At 39.6% G+C, this 25,179-nt stretch overlaps 1 protein-coding gene and 1 long non-coding RNA gene across 4 annotated transcripts in view; one reads left to right on the forward strand and one right to left on the reverse strand.

Moving 5' to 3' along the window:
• RAPGEF5 (Rap guanine nucleotide exchange factor 5) overlaps positions 1 to 25,179 on the reverse strand; it is a 163,744-nt gene that overhangs the window by 113,197 nt on the left and 25,368 nt on the right. For all 3 annotated transcript variants that reach the window (XM_074900403.1, XM_074900404.1, XM_074900402.1), the window contains exons 2-7: positions 20,287 to 20,337; positions 19,047 to 19,153; positions 17,935 to 18,056; positions 16,432 to 16,600; positions 10,859 to 10,925; positions 2,849 to 2,897 (exon numbers count right to left, since the gene is read on the reverse strand). In XM_074900403.1, the coding sequence (XP_074756504.1) occupies positions 2,849 to 2,897; positions 10,859 to 10,925; positions 16,432 to 16,600; positions 17,935 to 18,056; positions 19,047 to 19,153; positions 20,287 to 20,337 (565 nt within the window). The remainder of the gene's footprint in view (positions 1 to 2,848; positions 2,898 to 10,858; positions 10,926 to 16,431; positions 16,601 to 17,934; positions 18,057 to 19,046; positions 19,154 to 20,286; positions 20,338 to 25,179) is intronic.
• The window catches only part of LOC141958006 (uncharacterized), a 62,665-nt gene that overhangs the window by 32,120 nt on the left and 5,366 nt on the right, over positions 1 to 25,179 (forward strand). The window contains exon 2 of the long non-coding RNA XR_012633221.1: positions 13,968 to 14,225. This is a non-coding gene — a long non-coding RNA (uncharacterized LOC141958006). The remainder of the gene's footprint in view (positions 1 to 13,967; positions 14,226 to 25,179) is intronic.

Consider the following 25,179-nt stretch of genomic DNA (forward strand, 5'->3'; position numbering starts at 1 on the left):
ACTTTCCATGCGAAGTAACCCAGTGATTATTACAACAGCCCTAGACAAGTAATATGAAAGCTTTAATCAGCCAGTTTTTCTAGCACAATTAAATCACTGTGAAGTGCCTCTCTAAGGGCAGAGGTATTTCCAGAAATTAAAGTAATTCAGGAGCAAATTACACAGTCCCTGCATTAACCAAAAATACTCTTTTTTGCTCTTACTGATAGTGCTAACCAGCTATCTAGAGGAAGTATTTTGAAACACTGTAATTTAAAAACCACCAAACCATCAAAAACAGTACAGGAACTTCTGCACAACAGCTTTGGCTTTTGGGCTGCCAATCTCTAGGAAAGCTTTTGATTAATGAACCAATTACTCACCGCAGGCAGGTTCCAGCCAGCAGGTTAGGACCATGCCCATTGCCTGTGCACCCCACTCATGAATCCCAGGGCAGGTGAGCCACGTGCCCACATCGTTCACACCAGCCTGGAAGCCACCCAGAGCAGCTGGCCCAATAGCCATGTTCCACTCTTTTCATGCCAAAATAAATGCTTTGTCTGATCTTTGTTGGTTTATTTTCTGGAATTATACAGAGTCTTGAAGAGGGTTAGAAGAACAGTATCTTTGAAAGATACTGTGGTTTTTAGCTCCAGAAGCACTGTGTCTGAAATATGCTTCACTTCACCAGGCACAGCATGCCATAGCTTGATTGCTAACAGTAACTGCTCTGCTGTGAATTTAACCATCAGCAATAAAATAAAAAAGCATAATCAACCACCCTAATTTACTCTGCTCCTACTGTAGTAAAGGTATTAACTTAAATTAGACCTTACAGTTATGCCTGATCATGTAGCCATTTTTTAGTCATCCAAGATGAGGCATAAAGAAATGCAAATTTCAACAAGCATGTACTAGTTAAACTGACTAAAGAGGTATCTTTTGTTCAGATCTAAACGAATCTTTTAAGTGTTTACATTAATGTATTAGGAAAGACTGGTCAGCACTTCAAAGCCCTTTAGGGAGCTTTGTTTATTTAAGGCTCTGATTTTTAACTAAAATATTTCTACCTGCTCAGTGTGGGTTGCCATTACACTAGTAAGAAGGAGACTCAAAGAGCTATCCTCCCTTCTCATTTTCATCTCCTGCAGCTCATTCCTAATCCAACCTCTGTCATTTTCTACTGACACAACCATTTATGTAGCTATCCACTGAAAGGAAATGAGAGGCTAATTCAGGTTAAAATCAACTGGTTTGTGGAATGGAGTTTTTATTTATTGCCAGTAGCAGTAGTAGTATTTGCCAACACAACTGCAGAGAAGCAGGGAGTTTTCTTAGAACTGTATAAGCACTAAGTAAAAAGGTACACAGTACCATGCTCTTAGCCTATTTTACAACAAAACAAAAGGTTGCCTTGAGCCCTCCCTTAAAATAGCCTGTTTTTCTCTGCACTGAACCAGAGCAGAAGCATTTCCATGTCTAACCATTATAATTCAGGTGAGAGTGGGGTGATACCAGGTAAGAGCAAGCAGCTGAGGGGTGTTAACATCGTGAACTACTAGAGAAGTTTAAGAAGCAAAACTATTACACAGAAGCAATTTAGGTCTGAATTCACATTTAGATTTGTGTTTAATTTCTGCAGATTAACATTTACAGATGACTGTGGATACAGCCTATGGGTACTTCTATTTCCAGACAGAAATGCATCAAACTGTGTCTAGTTTTGTAAAACTTACATTGCCACAAGGAAATATTTGCAGATATGCCAACCACATCTTCTTGGGGCCTCCAGTTTAAGATACCATGTTGTGTGTAGTGTGCGTGTTGTGTGTAATAACTTGTACTGTACTTGTAAAACGCAGATAGACAAATAGATATTATGATGCAATATTATTAACAGGTCAGAAAATAGCTCAAAAAGTGAAAGATCTGTGATCTCAATTTCTAGCAAAATCACTGAAGGTCAAAAGAGATGCTCAGTGAAAATGCTCCCAAAGACCTCAGTGGCTTTGGGAATATGCCAGTAATTTAAGACAACTCCACCTCTGTTTTAGTCCAGAAATACATTCAACTCTCACTTCACCATATGCAGTTTGCCCTTGCCAGATTAACTGCACTACACATGAAGACACCAGAGAGTTAACCCTGTATAAATTTAGCTCCCTTGCTTCCACTCCAGCTCAGCAATGCAGATACCTTCTGAAAGTGGCTGTCCTATCAAACCTTGATGGAGCTGAGAAGACCACATATTTCTATGACTTTGTGCTGTATCCTCAGCATTTGCTGTAGATGCTTATACTGTCAGAGACTTTCAACTATCCATTTGCCTTTCCCAACTATCCCTGATAACACAGACTTGCCTCTACAGTCATATCGTCGCATAGACAAGTCTTCAGGAAAGAACACCTTCATGCATGAAGTTGTGGTTTTGCTTTTGCATGAAGAAATACACCTGACTGGGCAGGTAAAACACAACAAAGATGGCATGAGATACTGGGCCATAAAAGAAAATGTAAGAAAATTTTCAACTTATTTTTCTTAAATGTAAGTCAAATAAAGACATAAGCTTCTTTTATAAAGTGCAAGCTCAGAGACAATAGTGATTTTGGCCAGAAACAGATCCAAGTTCACATTCAACTGTAACACTCCAATTTTATCATCTAGGTCATTAGATGTGATGAGCTATGGGAAGTGAAGCCTGACAGTAATTGGATTGTGGTATACACACAGATTCTCCAACAAGAGAGGAATGATGTCCCCTGTCTTTGCTTCCCCATATTAATAAGACAGCAGTAACAACTCAAATACTCCAATAATGACGAAAGGGAACAGCATTACAAAACCCCCTCTAAAGTTCAGTCTGACTCACCTGACTTCCTTGCTTTCAAAGCAATGACAGCAGCCAGTTCTCTCTGTACCTAAAATATCAGGAAAGGAAAGGATGGTTATAGTTATTAGCACAGTCAGACAAAACAAAATACAACACCCATAAGGTACCAGCTATCAATCCTTCGGAGCAGTCAACTGCACGTGGAATTACGCAGGTACTTGGTTTTGAAACTCCAGAGAGTTTTCCTAGTAAATCTATTTCCTTTTCAGCTGGGAATTCTGTGGCAACTATTTTTTTTTTAACCTTAATTTCAAGTAAATACTGCACATTCCTTAGGGAGTGGGCAATTCAGTAGCTTGACCTGTAATTTATTTTCACAGCATATCTCTTTCACAAGCACACACTTGAAGCTTCTTCCTTCCCTTGTTAAATGTTTGCTTTGCCTCTGCTGAGCACACTGTAATGCTGGATTTATGTTGTGACTCCAGGATAAGCGAGTTCTCCATGCTGAGGTTTGGCTGACGTTCATGTATATAATTGACATTAGGTTTTCGGAGCTTTCAGGAGGAAACAACCTCTCCTAATAGCATGGTTGAGCATTTCAGGACCAAAATTTAACTTAAGATGAACATGGAGAAGTAAGAGCTATCTGATTTCCCGATTTACAGGCTATCTCACTAGCCTGTGATGGAATAGCCCTGCCATGCTAGCCAGGACCCTTTCTCATCCTCTTGTCTCTGCATTCTTCATATTTTCCTTATAATCTCTACACAACCAGCTACTGTCCCTTTAGCCAGCTCAACTCTACATCCATTTCTTTCCATAGCTCTGTTCCTTTTTCTATCAGTAAAATTCTGTATTATGCATTATCTTTATGCTTCACACTTCCTCACTGCCATCATCTGTCCCATTGCAGATTCTTTAATTGCCCCGCACTTAACCTACAGCACCCCAGACACTCTCTCCTGCATACACCTCAGTTCTTCCCTTCCTCTGCCCAACCCATGCTCTCAAACTCTTCTGTACACCTCCCAGCTTCTTCCAATTTCCCTCATTTTCCCAAAACAGTCTGTCTTTAGTATTAAAAAAAATATGAGACATTCCAACTATTTTTCTAGGGATTGTCTTACCTCTCTGTACTGTCTCCTGCAGTGTATACTAGCCATCTTGTCTAACAGACCTATGCAAAGCTCAAGGCTACTCTGCAGTGGGAGTTTTGACATCCAGTTTCTGAGAGCATGTGAAATTTAAAACATCATTCACAAGACATGTGGTATGATCAGAATAAGGCATAAAGCCCATAAAGGATCCCTGAAGTAATGCAATTACTAACAATTGTCAACATCCCACTCTCACAACTCTGAAGAAAAGTTTGAAAATGTGAAACAAGAGCAGTTAACATTATATTGTCCTGGACAGAAAGACAGACAAAATCACCCAGGACATCTCAATACAATGGTAATTTCAACATCCACTGATCAGTGGATACTCAGCAGCCACCCAGCAGCACACTCTACATGTGGCAGAAGGCAATCGTGCTAGAGGCCACATCCTTCCTCTACCTTCATCCTTCCTTCCTGTGTGGCAAAGGACCAAGGAGCTTTTTCTGCTGTCTTTGCAAGGTACAAGGGATCTTTTCTACTCCTTGATGCTGCTCCACTGAGAGGGACAGCATTTTCTACCACTCCAAGCAGGAAAATATGAAGGCAGTGCCACAGTTTTCTTAAATGTCGTCCTGTTTCCAGCACAATTGTGCAAACTGGCAGTATAACCTTCCCTTCCTTCCTTCCTGTACACTCATTCCCATGACTGGAGAACTGTTAATCATGGTTAATGTAAGCATAATCTGAAAGTAAGGTGGGAAAGAACAGTTCTTCTCTAGAAAAACAACTCGTGTGCTTGCATGCTTGCAGCAATTAATATACACTAGCAATAGCACATACAAGCTATCCAGAGTTAAAGTGGGATTTTCAATAAAAGCCCAAATTGGTTCTGAATAACAACAGCATGAATTTTAATGGCTAAACTGCTTGGACCCTCTCCCTTCACTAAACTTAACAGGAGGTACCAATGCAGATGCCCCAATCCTGATCTATTCTCAGACAGTAAGCAACAGTGCACTGATGTCTAATCTTTATCTTTTAGCATTTAATAAATAGATTATCTCAAGTTTAGCCTTAGGAGACACTACAATCTGCAACAGTTGTAAACATACAAATTAACCCAATCAAATAACTGAAAAATGCAAATCTCTCCAAGAGTGTAAAGAAAAAAACATCTTCTTAGAAGAAAAAGCAGCATTGTGACATCCTGCAGTTATATTTGCAGTATTACTTTTGCTTATAAGGTGACACTTCCCAAGTTTGAAAGACAGTGCTAACATCACAGGCAATAAAAAGGCTGTTTTTCTTTATTTTGTCTGTTATGCAAAATACCTCATTGCTTGCTGTGTGCCAGGAATAAAGCTGAATTACATAATCTGAGCAAAACCCTTCAGTTAAAGCAGGAGAAAAAAAATGTTCTAGTCTTAATATTAAGCAAACATTCCTTCATCAAAGGGTTTCATCTTGATGGTCTGAGCTTCCTCTCATAGGGCTCATTCAAATCACAAAGAATTGGTACTGCTGAGCATCCTTCTGGATTTGTCTGGTGTCCCTAGATTACATATTCTATATGCTTTTGACTATTTTAGCATAAATGCACTTGACACCTCTGCTGGACATGTGGTTCCTATGCATCATTACACCGATGGAAATCCATGTACAACATTCATTCCTCACTGCACACATGCTACTCATTATCATACTTCTTCCTAATAGGATTTCAGTTACAACTGTGGTTGCACATCACATTGAAGACAATAATGTGGATTCAAAGTAAAATACTGATTCACACAAGAGCTATTCCTACCATAGAGATATTAAATACAAAAATTTGGTTTATACATATAGCTTGTCACTAAAAATCTAACACTACCTAGATAGTATCCCATTTTGAGTAGCACTGCAGATGTCAAAACTGATACAGTTTAAAGGCCAGATGACCACACAGTATTTACAGAAATATTATGCAAGTCTGAAAGAGAGTATTTTGAGTGTGTTGTTGGCATGTTACCACATCTGAATCAGTTTTCTTTGTGCAGTATGAAAGAGCAAGGGTGTGCATAGAGTGGTACCCACATATACTTCTGCTTGATTAAATACAAGTGGCATATTTATATGGTGAATCTTTTCATCTTCAAAGGAGAGATGTAGAGATTTTTCAAAAGTAAACGACAGCTACTGTTCTTCTCTTATCCATGAATCTGGACATTTTATCATAGAAGGTATAGTTGTGCATCTAGCAGACAGAGCATACCACCTCTGCTTTTCTCCCCCTCTCTTTTTTCTGCCTGTAGTAGTCTTCTGCAAAACACTTCTAGATGTCAATGTGCCAAATAGGACTTCAGATCTAGAGACAAAGTGGCAATGCTTACAGAATCTCAAAATTAAATCCTGCAACAGAAAGCTCTAAATGGCAGAGTTTTGAAACAGAAAAGAGTCTAGTTCACATTTTTGCATCTCAAGCAACGATAGTTTGATGGATTCTAAATAAAAGTAGCATTGGCTGATGTCTTAAAGTACCAGAAAACTGTATTTCCCAGATACACTGCATTAACATCCCGATATTCTCTTCTGTCCCATCCCAAGGTAAGGTAAGAGTTTTGCAGTGGAAACACTCATAGCCATCCCATTGTGCTGTGGTTTTAGCAGACAAGACATTGAATATGAAGCTGCAATTTGGGGCATGACATGGGATGTGTGACAGCTCTAGAATGCTTCTTTAAACCCAGGCATAATTATTGCTTTTTCTTAAAAATTCATGACCAAAAGGATTATCCAATGCAAACATATTTCAAATGGCACTTTTCACTGCCTGCATGTCAGCTGCCTTTACAATTTAAGTTTGATGGTATTGTCAGTGCCTCATTGTAATGGAGCATATGACATGAGCATATAATTCGGTAAACTCCATTCAGTTATCTTGACTGACTCCGCTTTTTCCATCACAGAATAAAGCATAAAGAAAAAGTGAGACCCCCGATAAGTTATTTTATCTTTTATATCTGAGTTTATACCTGTAAGAGAGGTGTATTCCATACATTATGCACAAATTCAGATGACAAAGAAACCTCTGCAATTTTTTTCCTGCTGCTGTTCTGGCTTGCATCATTCACCGCAGCTATCGCTATTATCTTCTACGATCTCCATAACCATTGTTTAAACCCAAGAGTGCATTTCCCTAACTAATCAGTTCTACTGTGTCATCAAAAACCCCCAATATTTAAAAATCACAAATTGTACAGTGACTGTGAAAAGTGGAACTCTACAAGAAAAACAACACCCGGTAAGAGAAAGCAGTATGGAATAAATAATAAGAGAAAGGCCAACACAGAAGGTCAGGCTACAGTAAAGAAGAAGATGTGGAGAAGGCAATTCACCAAACTTGTACAGATGCCTTGTGTGCTAGTCACCCCTTCATAGAGAGTGCATACCTTACCAGTCGAGCCTAAAGTAGAGCCTAAAGCCTTACCTATTCTCCCTAAAGTAGACTTTCAAAATGAATCATACATTCAGCATCCTAAAAGTGCCTATTTCTGCTCCCTGGCTGTAAGGGGTGCCTAAGGAAGCTAGCTCAGAGTAGATGTCTGTCATATGGCCACTTATATTTAGGTGAGGTGAGTTCCACCCTCTGCAGTAGCAATAGCTTTCACAGAGTTATGGAAATATATAATTAGACCTTACGTGCATGCAGGCTTACAGTTTTTCCTGCACTTTCAGATGCTAAAACAGTGGTTTATGTTTTAGGCACACAGAATCCTCCAGTGTTGCTTGGGCTGGATCTTCACAATCAGCTTAGGTTTGAAAATTTGGGAATTTAGTCCCCAAAAAAGAAAAGCTGACAGAGAAGCATTCTTCTGACCTGACACAGAATGTTTTATTCCATTACAAGAAAAGCAAAAAGAAAAGCAGAAGAGACAGTGGTACTATAATCATCGATGAGATTTGAACCTCTAAACCTAGAAATGTACAAAAAAAGTCAACTCTAATATCTGACTGCTTTATTGCTATGCTGGAAGTAAGGTTTTTGGTAGGGGTTTTTTAACTTCTGAAAGACTAGTCTGAAGAGTATAGTGAAAAGGATTCTGAATTATGAATTATTAAAGGAAGATTGGTTTGATGCTGTACAAAATATGTAAACATTCAGTGAGCCAAAAAGCAAGACAGTGTGAACACATTTTCAGTTGTGGCTAGTAACTTCCCTTTTGGTTTCCAGCTCCTATTCACAGGACTCTCTTTTTCCATACAAATTCTGAAGTTGGCAGGAAAAAAAACAAATTGAGAACCTGTATCCTGGTGAGTCTGGCACTCTGCTGAGTGGTGCAAGCTGAGGGTTCAAGTTCCCTTAGGACACATAAAGACTCTCCATAAACTTGCAGTGAGTACTTTAGATCCCAGTCTACCGTATGGAGGAAAAGCAATACTCTGGAGGGCTAAAAAGGAGAAGTTCATATACAGATGCTAATATTTGGAGGATTCTGCTCTGGTCTTATGTCTTTTCTCCAGGGTTAGACTAGAAAATCTAATTTTGTGGAAAATCAGAAAATGTAAAAGAAAAGATCAGTCCTTTTGACACCACCATGGCAATAGATGAGCCTCAGGCCTTCTGGAGATGTAACTGTGTAGGTTTTCTTTAGCTATTTAGCTACAGCAATAAAATGGTTCATTTAAAAAAAAAAACCTACCCATGTGCCCTGCTGAGGGAATCATTCAGGATGTAGTTCAGAGCTTTGACCTTACAAGCTAGATGTGAAGCATTCTGAATTCTCTGTCAATTGCTAACATGTTTAAGGATATGCATTAAATTTGAGTGTATCCAGCAACAGTTAGATCCAGATCTTAAACTCAGAAAGTCACTTTGTTTGGTTGAGTGCTTCTCTTTTTTTAACTGATGAGAAACATTATTCTTCTCTTTCTGAGAGGTAAAGCTTTTGAGGGATACTGGCAATGTTTTATAGAGTTGGTAGTTTTGTGGGGTTTTGAAAAGATATGACTTTGTAAAAAGTATTTTATGTTTTTCTATTTTTTCTCTCTATGAAACTAGAAATGGAGGATATTGAGGTTCTGAGTTCCACTATTTCACTATTTTCAGCTAGGAAAAAATGGTAGCAAAATCAAGGAATTTGAATATAGAGAAAATAAAATTAAATTTTCTATTGTTATATATATTACACATTATTTTTTGTATAACGTACAGAACCACTGGCTTTCTAAACACATTATAAAATATCTTTTGTAAAGACATTTGGCTTTACAAATTCTCCTTTCCTTCAATTTTTCAGCAATTTCAAGATAGTACTTCATTCATTTTACTTAAAATAGCTCTTATCTTCATGCCTTTTTCATGACAACTTCACCCTGCTTGGTTCTGTTTCATCTCTGTACTTTTTTATGTACCCAAAACAGAACTAGCACTATTTCCATGTTTTGCTGATACCATGATTTAGGTGTGATGTTCACAGAACCATACAATCACAGAATGGTTGAGGTAGGAAGGCACCTCTGGAGGTCATCTGACCCAAACCCTTGCTCAAAAGCAGGGTCAGCTAGGGTAAGTTGCTCAGGACCATACCCAGTTGAGTTCTGAACATCTCCAAGGATGGAGACTCCACTACCTTTCTGAGTTACCTCACAGTAGACAAGTTTTTTCTTACATTTAAGTAGAATTTCTTGAATTTCAGTTTGTGCCTATGCTTCTTGTCCTGTCAGAAGACATCACCAAGAAGAGCCTGGCTCCATCTTCTTTATACCCTTCCATCAGCTATTTATACACATTGATAAGATCCTCCCATAGCCTTCTGTTCCCCAAGCTCAACCCCCAGTTCTCTCAGCCTTTCCTTGTAAGTCAGATACTCTACTCCCCTGATCATCTTCATGATCATTAGCATACACTCCAGTATGTCCACATGTCTCTTGTACTGGGAGTTCAGAACTGGGCACAATGCTCCAGAAGTGTCACACCAAAGCTGAGCAGAGGGGAATGATCACCTCCCTTAGTCTGAAGGTAATGCTCATACTAATGCAGCTCAGGAGGCAGTTGGCTTTCTTTGTCACAAGGGCACATTTCTGGCTCATGTTCAACCAGCTGTCCACCAGGACTCCCAGGTCCTTTTCTGCAGAGCTGCTTTTCAAACTGTCAGCCCCCAGCCTGTACAGGAAGGAGCATGAGGTTATTTCTTCCAGATGCAGGACATTGCATTGCCCTTTGTTGAGCTTCACAAGATTCCTGTTGGCCCATCTCTCCAGCCTGTTGAGGTCCCTCTGAATGGCAGCACACCCATCTGGTGTATCGACCATTCCTTCCAGTTTTGCATCACCTGCAAACTTGCTGAGAGTGCACTCTGTACCATCATACAGATTACATTAGATCGAGTGAATCTAGCCTAACCTTCTGAAGTCTTTCTGTCTGCTTCTTAGAACAGTGATTTTACAACAAGATAAACAAGATGCACCAAATTCTAGCACAAACAGGATAAGCTGTTGTTTATTATGATGGAGTTTATTGAGGCTAAACAGAGGTAGAAAGCCAGATACCCAGGCTTCCCAGGTAGGTCTCCTCAGAAGCCTATGATAACCTATGCTGAGGCCCTTCTTCTCCCTTTGTCCCCCACCCCATCATTGCCTTCACACAGATGTCCACTTGACCAAGAGGACCTGAGTGTAAGCTACCTGGCAGAAAAAGTACCATGACCCTGCAAATTGGTATCTTCTAAGCCATGAACAGAATGGATTACAAGAGAGCAGACTGCAGCAGTCCTTGTTTAGACTGATTTTAATAGCTTTGGACTTGCACACTAAGACCTCAGTAAAGCTTCCTCCTTTCAGAGACAAAAAAGTAGTTTGCATTACAAACACCTGCTCACTAAGACTAAGTCTTTAATTTGAAAAGATCCAAAACATGACAATATTTCAAACATGATCAGTACAAACTTTGATGCAGTGACCTTACCGCAGAAGTGAGACGAGCAAGAATTTCAGCATTGGTTTCTGCCGTATCTTCCATTTTTTGATCAGGCCTTAAAAAAACAAAAATAAGATTTTATTATTTCTTTCATTCTGTTTCAACATCTTTTGATTCCTGGAAAGCAAGGAACTGTGTAGCCACAGGCACTAATGTAAAAGGGCTTTTGAGATTCCACATCAAAATGATGACTGCAACATGACAATAATTTATTGTGTCAGTAATGACAGAGTACACCCTTTGTCCCTTGCTGTCAAGAACTCTTTTGATTGGACTAACATAAAACAGTGAGAGAATTCTTCAGCTATAAAAAATATGATGAAGAACTGAAGAATACAGGACCCTCTTAGCTCAGAGTTGCTTATCTGAATGCACATTCTGCTCTGCTAAAAACATACTCCATCAACAGAGCAAAGACTTTCCCATCTGCCCACCACCCATCTTTACTAAGGTGTGGAACAACACCTATGGAATGCAAGCTCACATAGATAAAAGTAGACAACTTCAAAATCGTTATGTGACACATGAAGTTTGATATTAAAAAAACCCCTGAAAATGAAAAGGATACATGTAAGAAGCTATAAATTAGCAAACTAAAGCAACAGCTGAGAACACTATTAGGTTGTCTTGACAGTTACTCACAAGACAGAGAGACTTAACATGTCTTTGTGAAAGTGGGGCAGTGCAGAAGGAACCTTCCTAGAAACTGTCACAAAAGTCTAGCCCATGTGGAAAAAGCCACACAAAAGCTGCTGTGGACAGCATGGGATAGGACTGTGTTTTTCTTTAAAGCAGTCTAATTCCCATCACTAAAACACCTACGAGCCTTTTGGAAGGTTTATTGACAATCAGATACCAATATGATAGGTTATTACTATAGGAAGAAGAAAGAAAATGCCCTTGAGATCCTTACTTTTCATGGTATTCGAGAAGTGTGGCATGCCAGCAAACTGAATCAATAGCCAAAACTGCAGCTGGTGTAATAAACGTAAATCCCATATATTAGCAGAAGCTTCTATCTTTGACTAAATTATTTAATCGCTCATATGCCTTAATGTGTTTAAGGAGAGAGCTGACAACATGTCTGGAATACACAGCTGGTATACTGTGATTCTCACTCCCCATGTCCAAAATTTTTTTTCCCTGATTAAGAAATTAAGGTCAGAAAGCACACATGCATTCATTTTGGGGCAAGCATATTCAGACCAAAATGGTAATTCAGATTAGAAATCACAATTATTTTTACAACTGCCTTTCCTATTGAAAGGAAAACTTGATTTAACATCGTGTTATAAACAGCCCAAAAGACCTAAATGAATGAAGTTTCATTTACAAAGACTGATTTATTCAGTCTTTATAATCTGGAATGAGATTAAAATAACTGACCTCTTTAGATGCCTGTTTCCCTACACATGTGATCTCTTCTCATCTCTCAGAACCAGGCTAGGACCTGATTCTTCTAAACTGAAGCCAAAAGATAGCAGCTCAGTAGACACAGCCACAGATGCAATCTGTAAACCCAGAACAGCATATAGCATAGCTATGTCCATCTTGGGCCTTTATCACTACATCTTCTATTAAAAAACACTCCCAGTATTCATCTGCATATGAGCATCAAATACCTCTGAAACTATTAATATACTAAAAATTATAGTCAGGTCTCCAGAATCAGAGAGGAAGAGTGTATTATGATACCCAGATTAATAGAAGAAAGACAGACAGAATGGATACTGAGGAACAGAATCAGGAAAGATATCACCTTAGTTTTTTTCAAAAGGGGCCAGATAAGGCCTAGCAAGGGTGAGTGCCAAACAGGAGCTACAAAACCCAGGCAAACAAGCCTAATGCTTACACAGCTCAGTGCTCTTTGGGCTTGGTAGGGTGTTAAGCAGAGCAGGATGCAGGGATGCTTGCCCTAGATCTGCATGCAGGCAAATCAAGTCCAGCACAACTATTACTGTAGACCTCACAAAAGCAACTACAGTGCTTCCCGACCCACTGATGGAGGAAGCAATACGGATACACCCATAGTCCTGGGTCTGGACCTCAACTGTACGATGTAAAGGCACTACATATGTCTCTATGCTGGCTTTACAATCCAATAAAAGACCCATGGATACCTAAGAGCTGTTTGTATTCAGCAAAAGCTTTCCGGGAACTCCATAAGGCAGTAACTAAATGAATATCCCATCCTGGCTATTTGCATTAAAAAATAATTACATTTAAGAACGGTTACTTTTTGAAATTAATAAAATGTAAATTATTTCAGGACAGAAGATACAAAATATAATGTAACAACACTTCTGAAAAGAAAATAACAGGCAATATGAGATAAAGAAAAAAAATCCCTTGTTAACTTCCCTTCAAATAATTTTTAAAAATATTGTGGGATATATTTCAGTAGTCTAAGATACCCAGTGCATTCTTGAAATCTTAATTGAGTCTACCAGTCGTTCTGAAAATTAGGTGTTGTTATAAACACTGCCATTTACAACGAAGGAAACAGAAGCACACAAAGATTAAACACCTGATATAAAGCCATTGCAGTCAGTAGAAAAGAATTCAGGAAGCATTGGGTGAGCACCTAAGTGATTGCTCAAGGCTGTAAGGAAGTCCACGGCAGAGCTTTCAGTTCAGATCTTTTGTTCCCAGTCTACTGCAATATTCACTTATTTTCTATTCGAGTAGAATTGGCTGTGATTAATATAGGGTGTTTAATGACCCCAAGAGGCCTCTGCATCAGTCCCATTTCATTTGACAACAGTTACAGGGGACCAGTCCTGTGGAATACACGTAACAACAGTAGCCTTCAGTTTAGTGTTAGCTGCTAAAAACCCACTATGTCCTGGTCTTCCATGTTAGATTCCCACCAATGTTATGTTTAATGTAGGGAATTTTCCAAGGTCAAAAAGCAACAGAGAGCATTTACTCAGGAACCATAAGCACATCTCCAGCTTCAGAATGCTATTTTCATTGTAGAACTCTCTGTAGTATTATTTGGTAACACTGCTAATACTGACCAAAATCAAATACAAATCCATCAAAAATCTGTACAGCAAGTCAAGACTGGGCCACATTTATGTAATATGTTTTCCAGGAGAGCTGCTGAAGGAAGTTCCCAGAGCTGGTACTGCCTATTCAAGTCTACAGACTCCTTCTGGGACAGCAGATCTATGGTGCTCCACAAGAGACCTACTGGTGCACCCAGCAGTCCAGGCAAGTGCAAGGCTGGTGCCCGTCAGTTGTGGAGGAGACAGAGCTTGTCTGGTGCCTGGAACCACCAGGAGATGTCCAACATCCAGTGCACAAGCAGGTAGTTGCTTCTGATTTCATCAAAAGCAGGGAATCTAATAAGGTAAGAATTTCTCTATCCCTATGTACATACAGAATTAATGCCATCAGTACAGATTATGAGAAAAACTAAGGCAGAGAAATTAATACAAAAATATTAAATTACAAGAAAGACTACGCTTTTAATAGTATGTAAAACAGCTTACATATTTGAGAAAAGGCAAACACTGCAAGGAATAGTTTTTAGAATTGCCCTGTTCGTTCATGAAAAGAGTATATGGGTTTATTTAACCTAGTCAGGTAACTTTAACAAACACCTCATCACATCTACTCCCTTTCAGAGTGGGTTTTAGAAGTGTATTATTTGCATCAAGCATGAAGAATTTTGAACCTGGAAAAGCCTCCTTTCCCTTTAATATCACATTCCCTCGAGAGTATGCCATTATTTAAAATTTGATTCCTTCAATATATTTTTTTTTTAAAAGCACCCTCATAATCTGACAGGTAAAATCTCCAGAAAATAATCTTTCAGTGACAATGTTCCCAAAAGGAATCCAACTTCAACTAAAATTTGAATAATGTGAGCAGGAAGGAGCTAGAGAAGTACATTAAAGAATAATTGTTCAATTCATGTGACAGGAATCATCCTCCATTAGAAGTGACAGTTGCACTGGAATGTTAAAACTGCAAAGCAGACTGTAAAATAGTGGTACTCTTTGGCCAAAGTCAGCATGCAGGATGCATTTTTAACTTAAACCTAAAAAGTCTTCAATCCATTTTTCTACCTAGCATCCTTCATGTAACACATCAGTATGACCTATCTGTTCTTTTTGATTCAAAGCCTTTGTACAACTAGTCATTAACCATGAAAAGTGGCCTCATTTTCAGTGATAATGAGGAAAACCTGAATTTCCACTGAAATCAAGATGAAATTACCCTGATATCTAAGGGACAGCCAAACTGCTTAGCACCAGAGTAGGCTGGAAGACAAGAATTTCTATTCACAAAAATATTCAAAGGTTTTCTCCCATATGAGTCATCTGCTTAGAAGATTGCATTTGGTCCCCTGCTCTAGCCAATTTGGGGTCCTTGTCACTTGGCTACACTCACCCAAGCTGACCAAATAAATGCATTTTCAACGGAATCCCCACTCCAGAACTGCCAAGTTCTGGTGGATGAGGGCAGTCAGCAACAGAGGAAGGAATCAAGTTTCTGCCCAGAGCCATGCAGAGAAATTACTGAGATTTTTTTTCCACCAGCTCAATGTGTCTTAATTTAAGAAGCTGGGCTTGAGACAGCTTACAGGAACTTTGGGCTTTGTGCCCCTTTCAAATATTTCCATTGGACATTTGAGGAATGTGTTCTTAAAATGTAGTATGTAGAGAAGGAAAGTACTTAGAGAAGAAAGTTTTGTCTTTGACATCAAAGAAAAAAAATCCTAGTACTGGAAGAGTAATAGTTCTCCACAGTGTATCGGGTTCGAGGATTCATCAGGCTAGGGACAATGAAAGAATTTAACCCAACTTGTCTATCCAAGCCAGCTCCTGCAGGTTTGCTAAGGCATGAGGGGCCATGAGCCTCCAGACCTCTCACTTACACCTTTTTCCTATATTTTGGCCTCTCACTGTGGCACAAATAACTATGGTTTCCTTCTAGCTGCTTTAAACAGGCAACATTTAGAGCACAGCTGTATCAGCACTGAGGATATGGTAACATCCAATAGTCAGGTGAAAGATGAGACATGTAGGAAGCAAAACTCTTAAGAAGCATATTCTGAAAAAGGAATAATAATGTGAGACTACAGAGCTCTGGCAAACATGCAGTAGCAAACTAAAATCAGATGACTGGAGCTACCATGTTTCTACACACCTTCTCTATCCATCTGATAGCTGATCCTGACACAGCACAAGGGCATCTGATCTGCTAGTCAATCAGCTCCACAGCATGCCTGCTGCCAAATTCATGCCAAACCTCCAAATGTAAGAGGAAACCAAAAAAAAATAAAGCCATTTGCCCAGGTACGATAGCAAGCTAGAGTCAGCAAACTAGTGCATAAGAACCACAATATGCCAAAAACTCCAGGTCAAATACCTTCATTTATCTACTCACACTGACTTTCTCAGATGAAAAGCCTATCTACAAAGCTTGACAATGCTGAAAAGAAAGCTGACTCATTTACACTGTGGTTTGAGGGTAAACAGTGTCATTATAAGCCATCCACTTACAAACCAGTCAGCAAAAGTTACAAACAGCTGTACAGGCACACTTACAGATTACACATGTCAATCCTGGGAGGAGACAATGGCAGTAGTTGAAGTAGGAGCTTCACTCCATTCTTCCATCCTTCCTCTTTCTCAAATTCACAGAAAAGGTAGGTACATTCATCTGCTGAGAACTGGTAGAAAGCATGAGTGTCTTGAAAATAGAGTTGTCTGTCCACTGTTAGGAAAAATAACATTAGATAGCTTTTAAACATTTACCATGTAAAGGTTCTGTGTCCCTACCACACCCTGTATTGCATTTTAATGCCGAGTTACACCACCACGCAGGGCAAAAGGATCGCAAAGTCAGCACAGAAGCAATCCTGCCCTCTCATACTAACTCAGAGCATCTAAACAGAACAACCCCAAAACCTCGATTTGAAGATATCCAGGGTCCTGAAATTCAAGCATTAAGACTGCTGAGTACTTAATCAATTTTGAAATCAGTTCAGAATTAGGGGATAAAAACCTTCCACTTGTCAGATCTGTGAGCCTCGATTTCCATTGGCCTCTAAGCTGTTCCCACTAATGGCCAGGCACAAGTAAACAGTTTAGTAATGGAGATGCAGCCCACCATTACCCCAGTTTCTCCTTAAATTCAGGGCTACTGGATTTGTAGACTAGACCTGGGTAAGATGATGTGCCAGTACAACAGCTGTCATTTTCCCTGGCATAACCAGGATTGAACTGGGATAGAAGGACAGGGTCCAAAGCCAAAAGCACGAGCTCCTGAAGTGAAAGTCACTGCATCCTTATTGAGGCTGCGTGATCAGACATACTATCAGTGTAGCTGGAGCAGAAGAAAACCTTTAAGTATAATGTCAGCATACATAAGCAGAAATCTTCCATAACACCTCGCCTTTTCACAAGGAGGAAAGTTTAGCACAGACCTCAGGGTCGGGTATGCTCTGAGTTGAGCTAAGTAGTCCCAGCTAAGAAGTAAAGGTCATCAGACTTCCAGAGGTTGGTTCCAGTGTAATTATCACCAACCACATTAGCTGGACCAACCCCTAAATTTGGTGGGGAAGGTGGGGACAGCCAGATAGTACCTGGCATCACCACCATCTCAAGGAGCTGAATCCTCTCTCAATACATTGTAAATCTAAAACTATGAAAAACAGAGAGAGGAAAGGAAAATCACTAATAGCTAGAGAAGTCATGATCTGCAGTGACTCAACAGCTGCTGTTTTGTGAAAAACCAAAAAAAAGCTCAAGGAGAATAAAAAAACAGCCTGGAAAAGACACGCATGCCATTTGCAACTTGGTAATAGGCAGTTACATTTGCAAAAGCAAAAGGAAGGAAATTGCCTAAAAAAAGAAATTAATCTTTGGTATTTATGAAATGAGAGGTCACAGAGGTGAGCCTACCAAAGAGATAGTAAAATAAACAACTGTCAAGAAAAATGGATCAATCTGCTTTTTTTTTTCCTTCCTTCCTCTCCCATCAAAAACTTACCCTATGCAGGAGAAACTGATAGTACTTCTAGCATGAAGAAGGCTATCAAGACTAACCTGATAATATAATGCCCATATCCAGCAGGAGCTGCCACACTCCAACAGCTGTAGATCTGCACTTAACAAAAGGGCACTGCTCCAAAAGCCAGTCTACCAGTTCTGATCCAACACAGCTTCTCCTGAAAATAAGCAAAACATCACTTCTTACACTAAAGTAATGTTAAATGCTCTTTTATCATAAAGAGCTATTTTTTAAAGCTATTAAAAGTGAATCCTTCTGTTCAGGGCAAACTCTGTCTCAATTACTAATTTTTGTAATTCTATTTGTTTCAAGGGAAGAAGAAATTATTCTGGCAAGTCTCCCCTCGTTATGAGGGAACTCGTGTTATATGAGTAAGTTCTGTTATGTACCTAATTCATGTGGAACCCTTTACAATATGTAATATTTTTATCAATTGGTGCTGCACACAGACAGTCATCCAAAGATGTATAAGAGCTAAATAAAACCCAACTTTTAGTCTCAGAATTTTATTTCCTTTCTGAGCATAGGCATAAGCAATACTGCTACATGATATATGTGTAAGACATAGAGTGTTGCTCTAGGATGTACTTCATCTTTTACATTATTGGTAAACTTATCTTTTTAAATCATTAAAAAAAAAAAAAGTTGTGGCTTTTTCTTAAATATGGATATGAATGAAATGTGCTATAATAGAGACCTACACATTTCGGCATAATTGGAAATAGGAAACATTAATGCTGTAATGCAACAGAAATGGAAAATCACTTAATTACCAAAATATTACATAAATTACATGCAGAAGTCACTGTGTAAATAAATCTTAGTGATCCAATTGATCTCTTCTGTAACTCCAGACCAGGGCTAAATTTAATACTCTTTCTTTTCAACAAAATAACAAACACAATTGTATATGAAATCATGAGCAATAAAATTAATGGACCTACAATCAGACCACTGCTGCTTTCTGACAACTGACAAAGATATTAAAATACATGAGATTTTAAAGACTATTTTTAGAAAATATTTTCAATTCTTAGTAAACACACACAAAATATCACTCTCAGAATTTACTCTCTTGCCAAATCAGGACATGGGAAAATGCAAATAAAACCCATCCAGTTGATTAAAATGAATGATCTTGGGTTACCTGCAAATGCCAGTAAGGTACACCCTGTCTTTTATCAGGTCAGACGCTTGTAGAGTAAAAATATTCCTGAGAGCTCTCCCAGCACAGGAAGAACTTTCTCCATAAATCTGAATGAAAAGAGAAATTGAAAACTGTGACAAACAGGGATTTATTCCTTCTGTAGTAAATTGCCTTGCCAGTGTCTGCTCCCTCCCTCTGAGCAATGCCTTCTCCCCAGCTAAGCCAGCAGTCAAAGCCTCAGAGGAAATGCACCCAGACTTCTGCCATACCCTGTGTATCATGGGTTGCAGATGCCCCAGTGAGCTGGACTACTTTTACATTTGCTGCCTTAGAAAAGCAGAGGTTTTACTGTCTGTCAGTTTTACCTCTGAACAACAGACAAGTGCAAATGAAAACAAGTGTTACTCTAGAGAAGCAAAAAGACTGTATTAACCATTGCAAAACCCACATGAATACAGTTAAAATTATACATTATTCCATAAGTATCTGAATCAAATAATTTAATACAAGCCTAATACAACTGAAACACCATTTTATAGTTTTTTTCTTTTTGTTCAGAAACTCTGAAGGTATCCTACGATAGCTATAGGTCAGTTTATCCATACCTTGCCAGAAGGATGCGGTCTTTCAGAATGGACACAACTCTGACTTCACCCACACCTGATTTCTACCTTACACCTCAAGGCTGCAGATGTGTCTATCAAAACAGAACCCAACTCCATCTTCCATAAAACCATGTTCCGCCTGGAATCTGCATACCACTCCTTACTGATGAATTTAACTCAGGCTTCTGTTGTGATGTTTCTTCACCATTCCAGCAAAACACATCAGTAACACAAATAACTAACTTGAAAGAAAAACAATGCTGCGGTTTCACCTTTTGTTTTGTTTCCTAAGTTTAGGAATCTTTCAAGGAATATAAAATAGTCCTGAGACAGTAAAGTCTTGTGAGATGCAAAATCACAGCTCTCAAATATTGCAAAAGTAAGCTAAACAGTGGCAAATGTTTAAATGTTTGGGAAGAGAGGGCACATCAGAATTCACAACAATTCAGTTTGCAAATTCAGTAATAGAAGTAGACAAATTCTAACACACGCAAATTATAAATTGTTAACTGGATTTAACTGCAGGCCACACTCACATGTGTCTTCAAAGCTATGGCTAAGAGATTGAACCAAAGCAAAAAGATTCCTAATATGTTGTTTCATGAAATGGAATTGTAAAGAAGCTTGACAAGTACCTTGTTTGAAGGAGTTTCCAAATACGGATTTGAAATTCTTCTGGACAGGGTCTGCAAGACAATTTGGTAGAGCTTTAGGTTTTTCCTGGGTTTTGTATGGAAAAAAGTAGCAGCAATCTAAGCTTTTAGCTATAAAATCTAAATAAAAATAATCTATCAAATCATGTGAGTAGTCTAATTGAAGTCTCCAAATAATATTTTTTTCACGTCAAGAAAAAGGTTTGGTAAACTCAGTTCTATGTTGTTTACTACATTTATTCTTGATCTGGTAAAGCAGATGAGCAATGAGGTGGCAAAGTCTGTAGACAACACACAACTATTTGGTCAGGAAAGACCAGAAATGGCAGTGAAGAATTTTAGGTTAAACCTAAAAAAAGCTGGGTGAAAAGACAGTATCACGATGAGCTCAACATTAAAAGCACCATGTAGTAGAGGGAGAAAATGTAATTGCACCTACTCTAATACCTCTTAAAGCAAACTTTATCAATTCAGTAAAGACACCTCAGGGTCACAGAACACTTGTCAAGGAAGACCACTCTTCTGAATTAAATTCTTAACTGTAGTTAAAAAAAATATTGGGATAAATGAGGAAAGAAATGGTGACCAGTCGGGAGGTAACACTGCTCTAATGTAATTCAGCATTATCTCTGCCATGCCACATGCTGCACTGGTAACAGCATCTCAAAAAATGGATGCTCCAATGTTAGAGGGGATTCAGACAATAATAGTAGTAGGAATAATAAAGGAATTGTATAAATTTCAATATGAGAAGAGACAGAAAAGACTGTGACTATTTACCTTACAAAGGAGAGATTACAGGGGACATAATGCAATTATACAAAATAATGAAATGGCACAGAGAAAAGACAGACTTTCTGTGCTGTTTCATGTAATATGAGAATAATGGGTAACTCAATGAAATTAAAGAGGATTCATCTTTGAGGAGATAGAAAGGAAAATGACACATAACTCTTCACAGCAGAGAAATGCAAATGCCAAAATGTTACCAATTAGGGATTTAAAGTTATAAAATTAACAGTGAACCAGAACTCTGGAAGGCAAACAGAGGCAGGATAAACATCTCTGTGAGAGTCAAGTTACCCCACCTTTACTCACCATGATATTTCCATATCTTGTTAGTGTTAAAAGACAAGATATTGTCTAATCTGATGCTTACTGGCAACTTCTGTCCTACTACAAGCCACACAAGACACAAATAAACATTGCCTAAAAGAAGCCTGGAAGTGGAACAGAAGACATGCAGGTGCACTGGCAGCACAATGGGAGGATTGTGTGGTGCTCCCTCACATTATTCCAACTTGTAGGCAGCATAATTAATTCCTCACTTTGAGAAGGATTCAATTCACACTCAGTATATCGTAATCACAAAAAAAAAAAAAAAAAAAAAAAAAAATCGTCCTTCACACCCTGTAAGAGTTACAGAATCCATAATTCCGTAATGTCACCTGCTTTTTTTTCCTCCTATATTCTTGTCACTGTATTTTTGGAAAGGGAAGGGAAGCAACAAGGAACCACAGAAGCATCTAATGCTGTTTACTCTTCCACGCTCATCACAAATGTTAGCATAGTTCCACACATAACAGTAGCCCCATATGGAAATACTATAACATAAATTCCCCTCTCCAGTACCCAACAAAGATGCCATAAGACTGCAACACTGCCCCAGATCCCACATATTCTTCCTAGCCGGCACATCGTTAACACTTTGTTTCTGCAGCAGCCCTACATACCACCACTTCACTTGGTTTCTGTCCAAGTCTTTCATTCAACAAGCCTCACTCACTGCAGCAGCACGGTCAAAGTTTATACATTGTTTTCCCCCTTCCCTGCTCCGTTCCCAGACTGGCGCTAACAACGTTATCATCAGCAAGCTAATTCCAGTGATGCCGATGGGAACTACAGCTCCTGGCACTGCACTGGCTTGGTCCCTGGTATTCAGAGGACAGCTGAGCCTCAGCCAGGGAAAATACTGCTACTGCAGGATGCAGTTACATGAGAGCATAAGACCGAACTCAGCAAGAAGGAGTTGGTGGCCTTCTATGACAGGGTTACAGCATTGGTGGATAAGCAAAGAGCAACTGATGTCATCTACCTGAACTTGTGTAAAGCGTTTGACACTGGTCTTGCATGACATCCTTGTCTCTAAATTGGAGACACACGGATTTGACAGGTGGACCATTCGGTGGATAAGGAATTAGCTGAATGATCACACTCAAAGAGTCCAGGTGGAAACCAGTGACAAGTGGGATCCTTCAGAGGTCCAGGACCAGTATTAACATCTTTGTCAGGGACATGGACAGTGGGATTGAGTGTGCCCTCAGCAAGTTTGCCAACAACGCCAAGCTGTGTGGTGCAGTCAAAACACTGGAGGGAAGGGATGTGCCATCCAGAGGGACCTGGACAGGCTGGAGAGGTGGGACCGTGTGAACCTCATGAAGTTCAACAAGGCCAAGTGCAAGGTCCTGCACATGGGTCGGGGCAATCCCAAGCACAAATACAGGCTGGGTGGTGAGTGGATTGGGAGTAGCCCTGCGGAGAAGGACTTGGGAGTAGTAGTGGATGGAAAACTGACTATGAGCCAGCAATGTATCCTGGGCTGCATCAAGAGAAGTGTGACCCCACCAGGAGTCCTGTGTCCAGCTCTGAGGCCCCCAGCGTAAGAAAGAAGGACATGGACCTGCTTGAGCAGGTCCAGAGGAGGCCACAAAGATGATCGGTGGGCTGAAGAATCTTCCCTATGAGGACAAGCTGAGAGAGCTGGGGTTGTTCAGCCTGGAGAAAAGAGGGCTCCAGGGAGACCTTCTAGCAACCTTCCAGTACTTAAAGGGGGCTACAGGAAAGATGGGGAGGGACTCTGCATCAGGGAGGGTAGGGATAGGGTGAGGGGTAAAGTTTAAACTGAAAGAGGGAAGATTTAGATTAGATATAAGGAGGAAATTGCAAGGACTCTGCAAAAGGTCACTAAGGCTGAAAACTAGTAGAGAAAAAAAAATATTTCTAGTTTATCCTTCAAACCACACAGTGCTAGCTCTGGTGCAGGGAAGAGAGAAGGAAATCACAGTCCTGAAATGGGAGAAGGGAAGACAGGATAGTAGCTCCTGTCAGTAGCAGCCTGAACCCGTATCAGCTTGGAGCAAGCATAAAACATCGGAGAGCCCAGGAGAGTACATTTAGCCTGCTATGCAGGAATCTACACACACAAAGTTTCTGCAAATATAAGAAAATGGAAATGAATAGGAGAACATAAAACAGAAGTGGAAGTGGCATTCTGGAATAGAAAAAATTATCTTTCCTGTTGATGCTAGTGCAGCCTGCGTTGAAACACAGCATAATGTTGAAACACTCACTGCAGTTAGGCTGAAATTCACATCAAATTTTAAGAGTTTATGTCTGAGCTACCAAGCTACATCCCCTTTTCGTTTCTTTTTTTATTTTTGTTTTTTAACTTGCCTCAATAAATATTGAGGGTACCTCTGTTCAGCAGACTCTACTTTGGCTGTTGGGAACAAACTGGGCAGTCCCCTTCCAGAGAGAGACAGAAGAGGGAGTGGATCGGGGATCCAGGCTTTGTTGAAAACCCCAACCTTTGGGCTGCTGTTTGGGGGAAGCACCACTCCTCCCTGAAGGTATTTGGCAAATACAGGCTGCTCCTCCCAAATGATTTTGACACACACACACCAATTTGAAATACATTTGCAAACGACTCTTAGAATGAGCCAAAATGTGCTTTTAAAGCAAATTCATTAGTCATCAAGCAAACAACTCATCTCTCATGCAAACTACCTTGGAACAGCTATTGCTGCCTATGCCAAGTGCTGTTTTCCAGGCATTGCCACTCCAGTGTCCCCCTGTGCCTCTTCACCAGCTTCAGGAGAAGTTTTGCCAAACCATGTGTTGGGGAGGACATGGGGATGTGGCAGCACACATGGTCCTCAGACAGGAGACCATACGAGGAGGAGATCCAGAGTGCTAAGTGTCCTCCTCCCATCCTACAGGAGTAGGTGTGCATAGGTGGCTTCAGCTTTCCTGATGGGGATGCAGGAAGAGAGAGTCAGGGAGCTGGTGCTTTGGTCTGGGCGATCAGGAGTGTGAATTATGAACATGGCACAGGGTTGGCAACCTAGCTTGAGGACACGGCTTGCATGTGACAGGTGAGGAAAGTTGGGACAGGTGGCCCAGGAGAAGGTTATGGAATAGGACTGCTAAGATTCAAATCCGAATACACCACAGATAATTTAGTCTGAAATTGGGAAAAATTATAAAGGAGTTCACTGTGGTATTTAAAACCATTAGTAGTGCAGGGAGTAGAGCAATGGTGTTAAAAGAATGGGAGGATTCAAATAAACTGACCAGTAAGTAATTTAAAACAACCAGAAGGAAATAATTCTTTACAATCTATATGACTGGCTCATGGAATTATTAGCCAAAGAAACAAATACTCCAGCTAGAATTTTAAAAGCAGTAGCTAACTCAGACTGATACTATTATGCAAGGTCTATATCTGGGTTTAAGTTAGTATTGCTTCAACTGGTCAATTATTTTTAAATAAGTTGAGAATCTCTGCCATTATTTAAAGCTAAGCATGCAAAGATATTGATGATAGTATTTTGATATATGAGCACAAACTAATTTTGTAAAGCTTTGGAAAGAAATTCCCCCATGACATACTAGACAACAAGCAAAGTGTACTAATGAAGGCACATTTTGGTCTCCATTGGAAAGGTCAAGCTGTATCTCACCACAAGATGCTGACTTAGTTCTTTACTCACCAGAGTATTGAACTGGCTCCACTATAGCAACTTGCTATGCATTTGCTACAACCTGGTTAATGTTCTAATGAAGGTCTAAAGATACCACAGAGCAAGTCATACT

The sequence above is a fragment of the Athene noctua genome, chromosome 2 (assembly GCF_965140245.1).
Source record: "Athene noctua chromosome 2, bAthNoc1.hap1.1, whole genome shotgun sequence".
In the NCBI taxonomy this organism is placed as follows: Eukaryota; Metazoa; Chordata; class Aves; order Strigiformes; family Strigidae; genus Athene; species Athene noctua.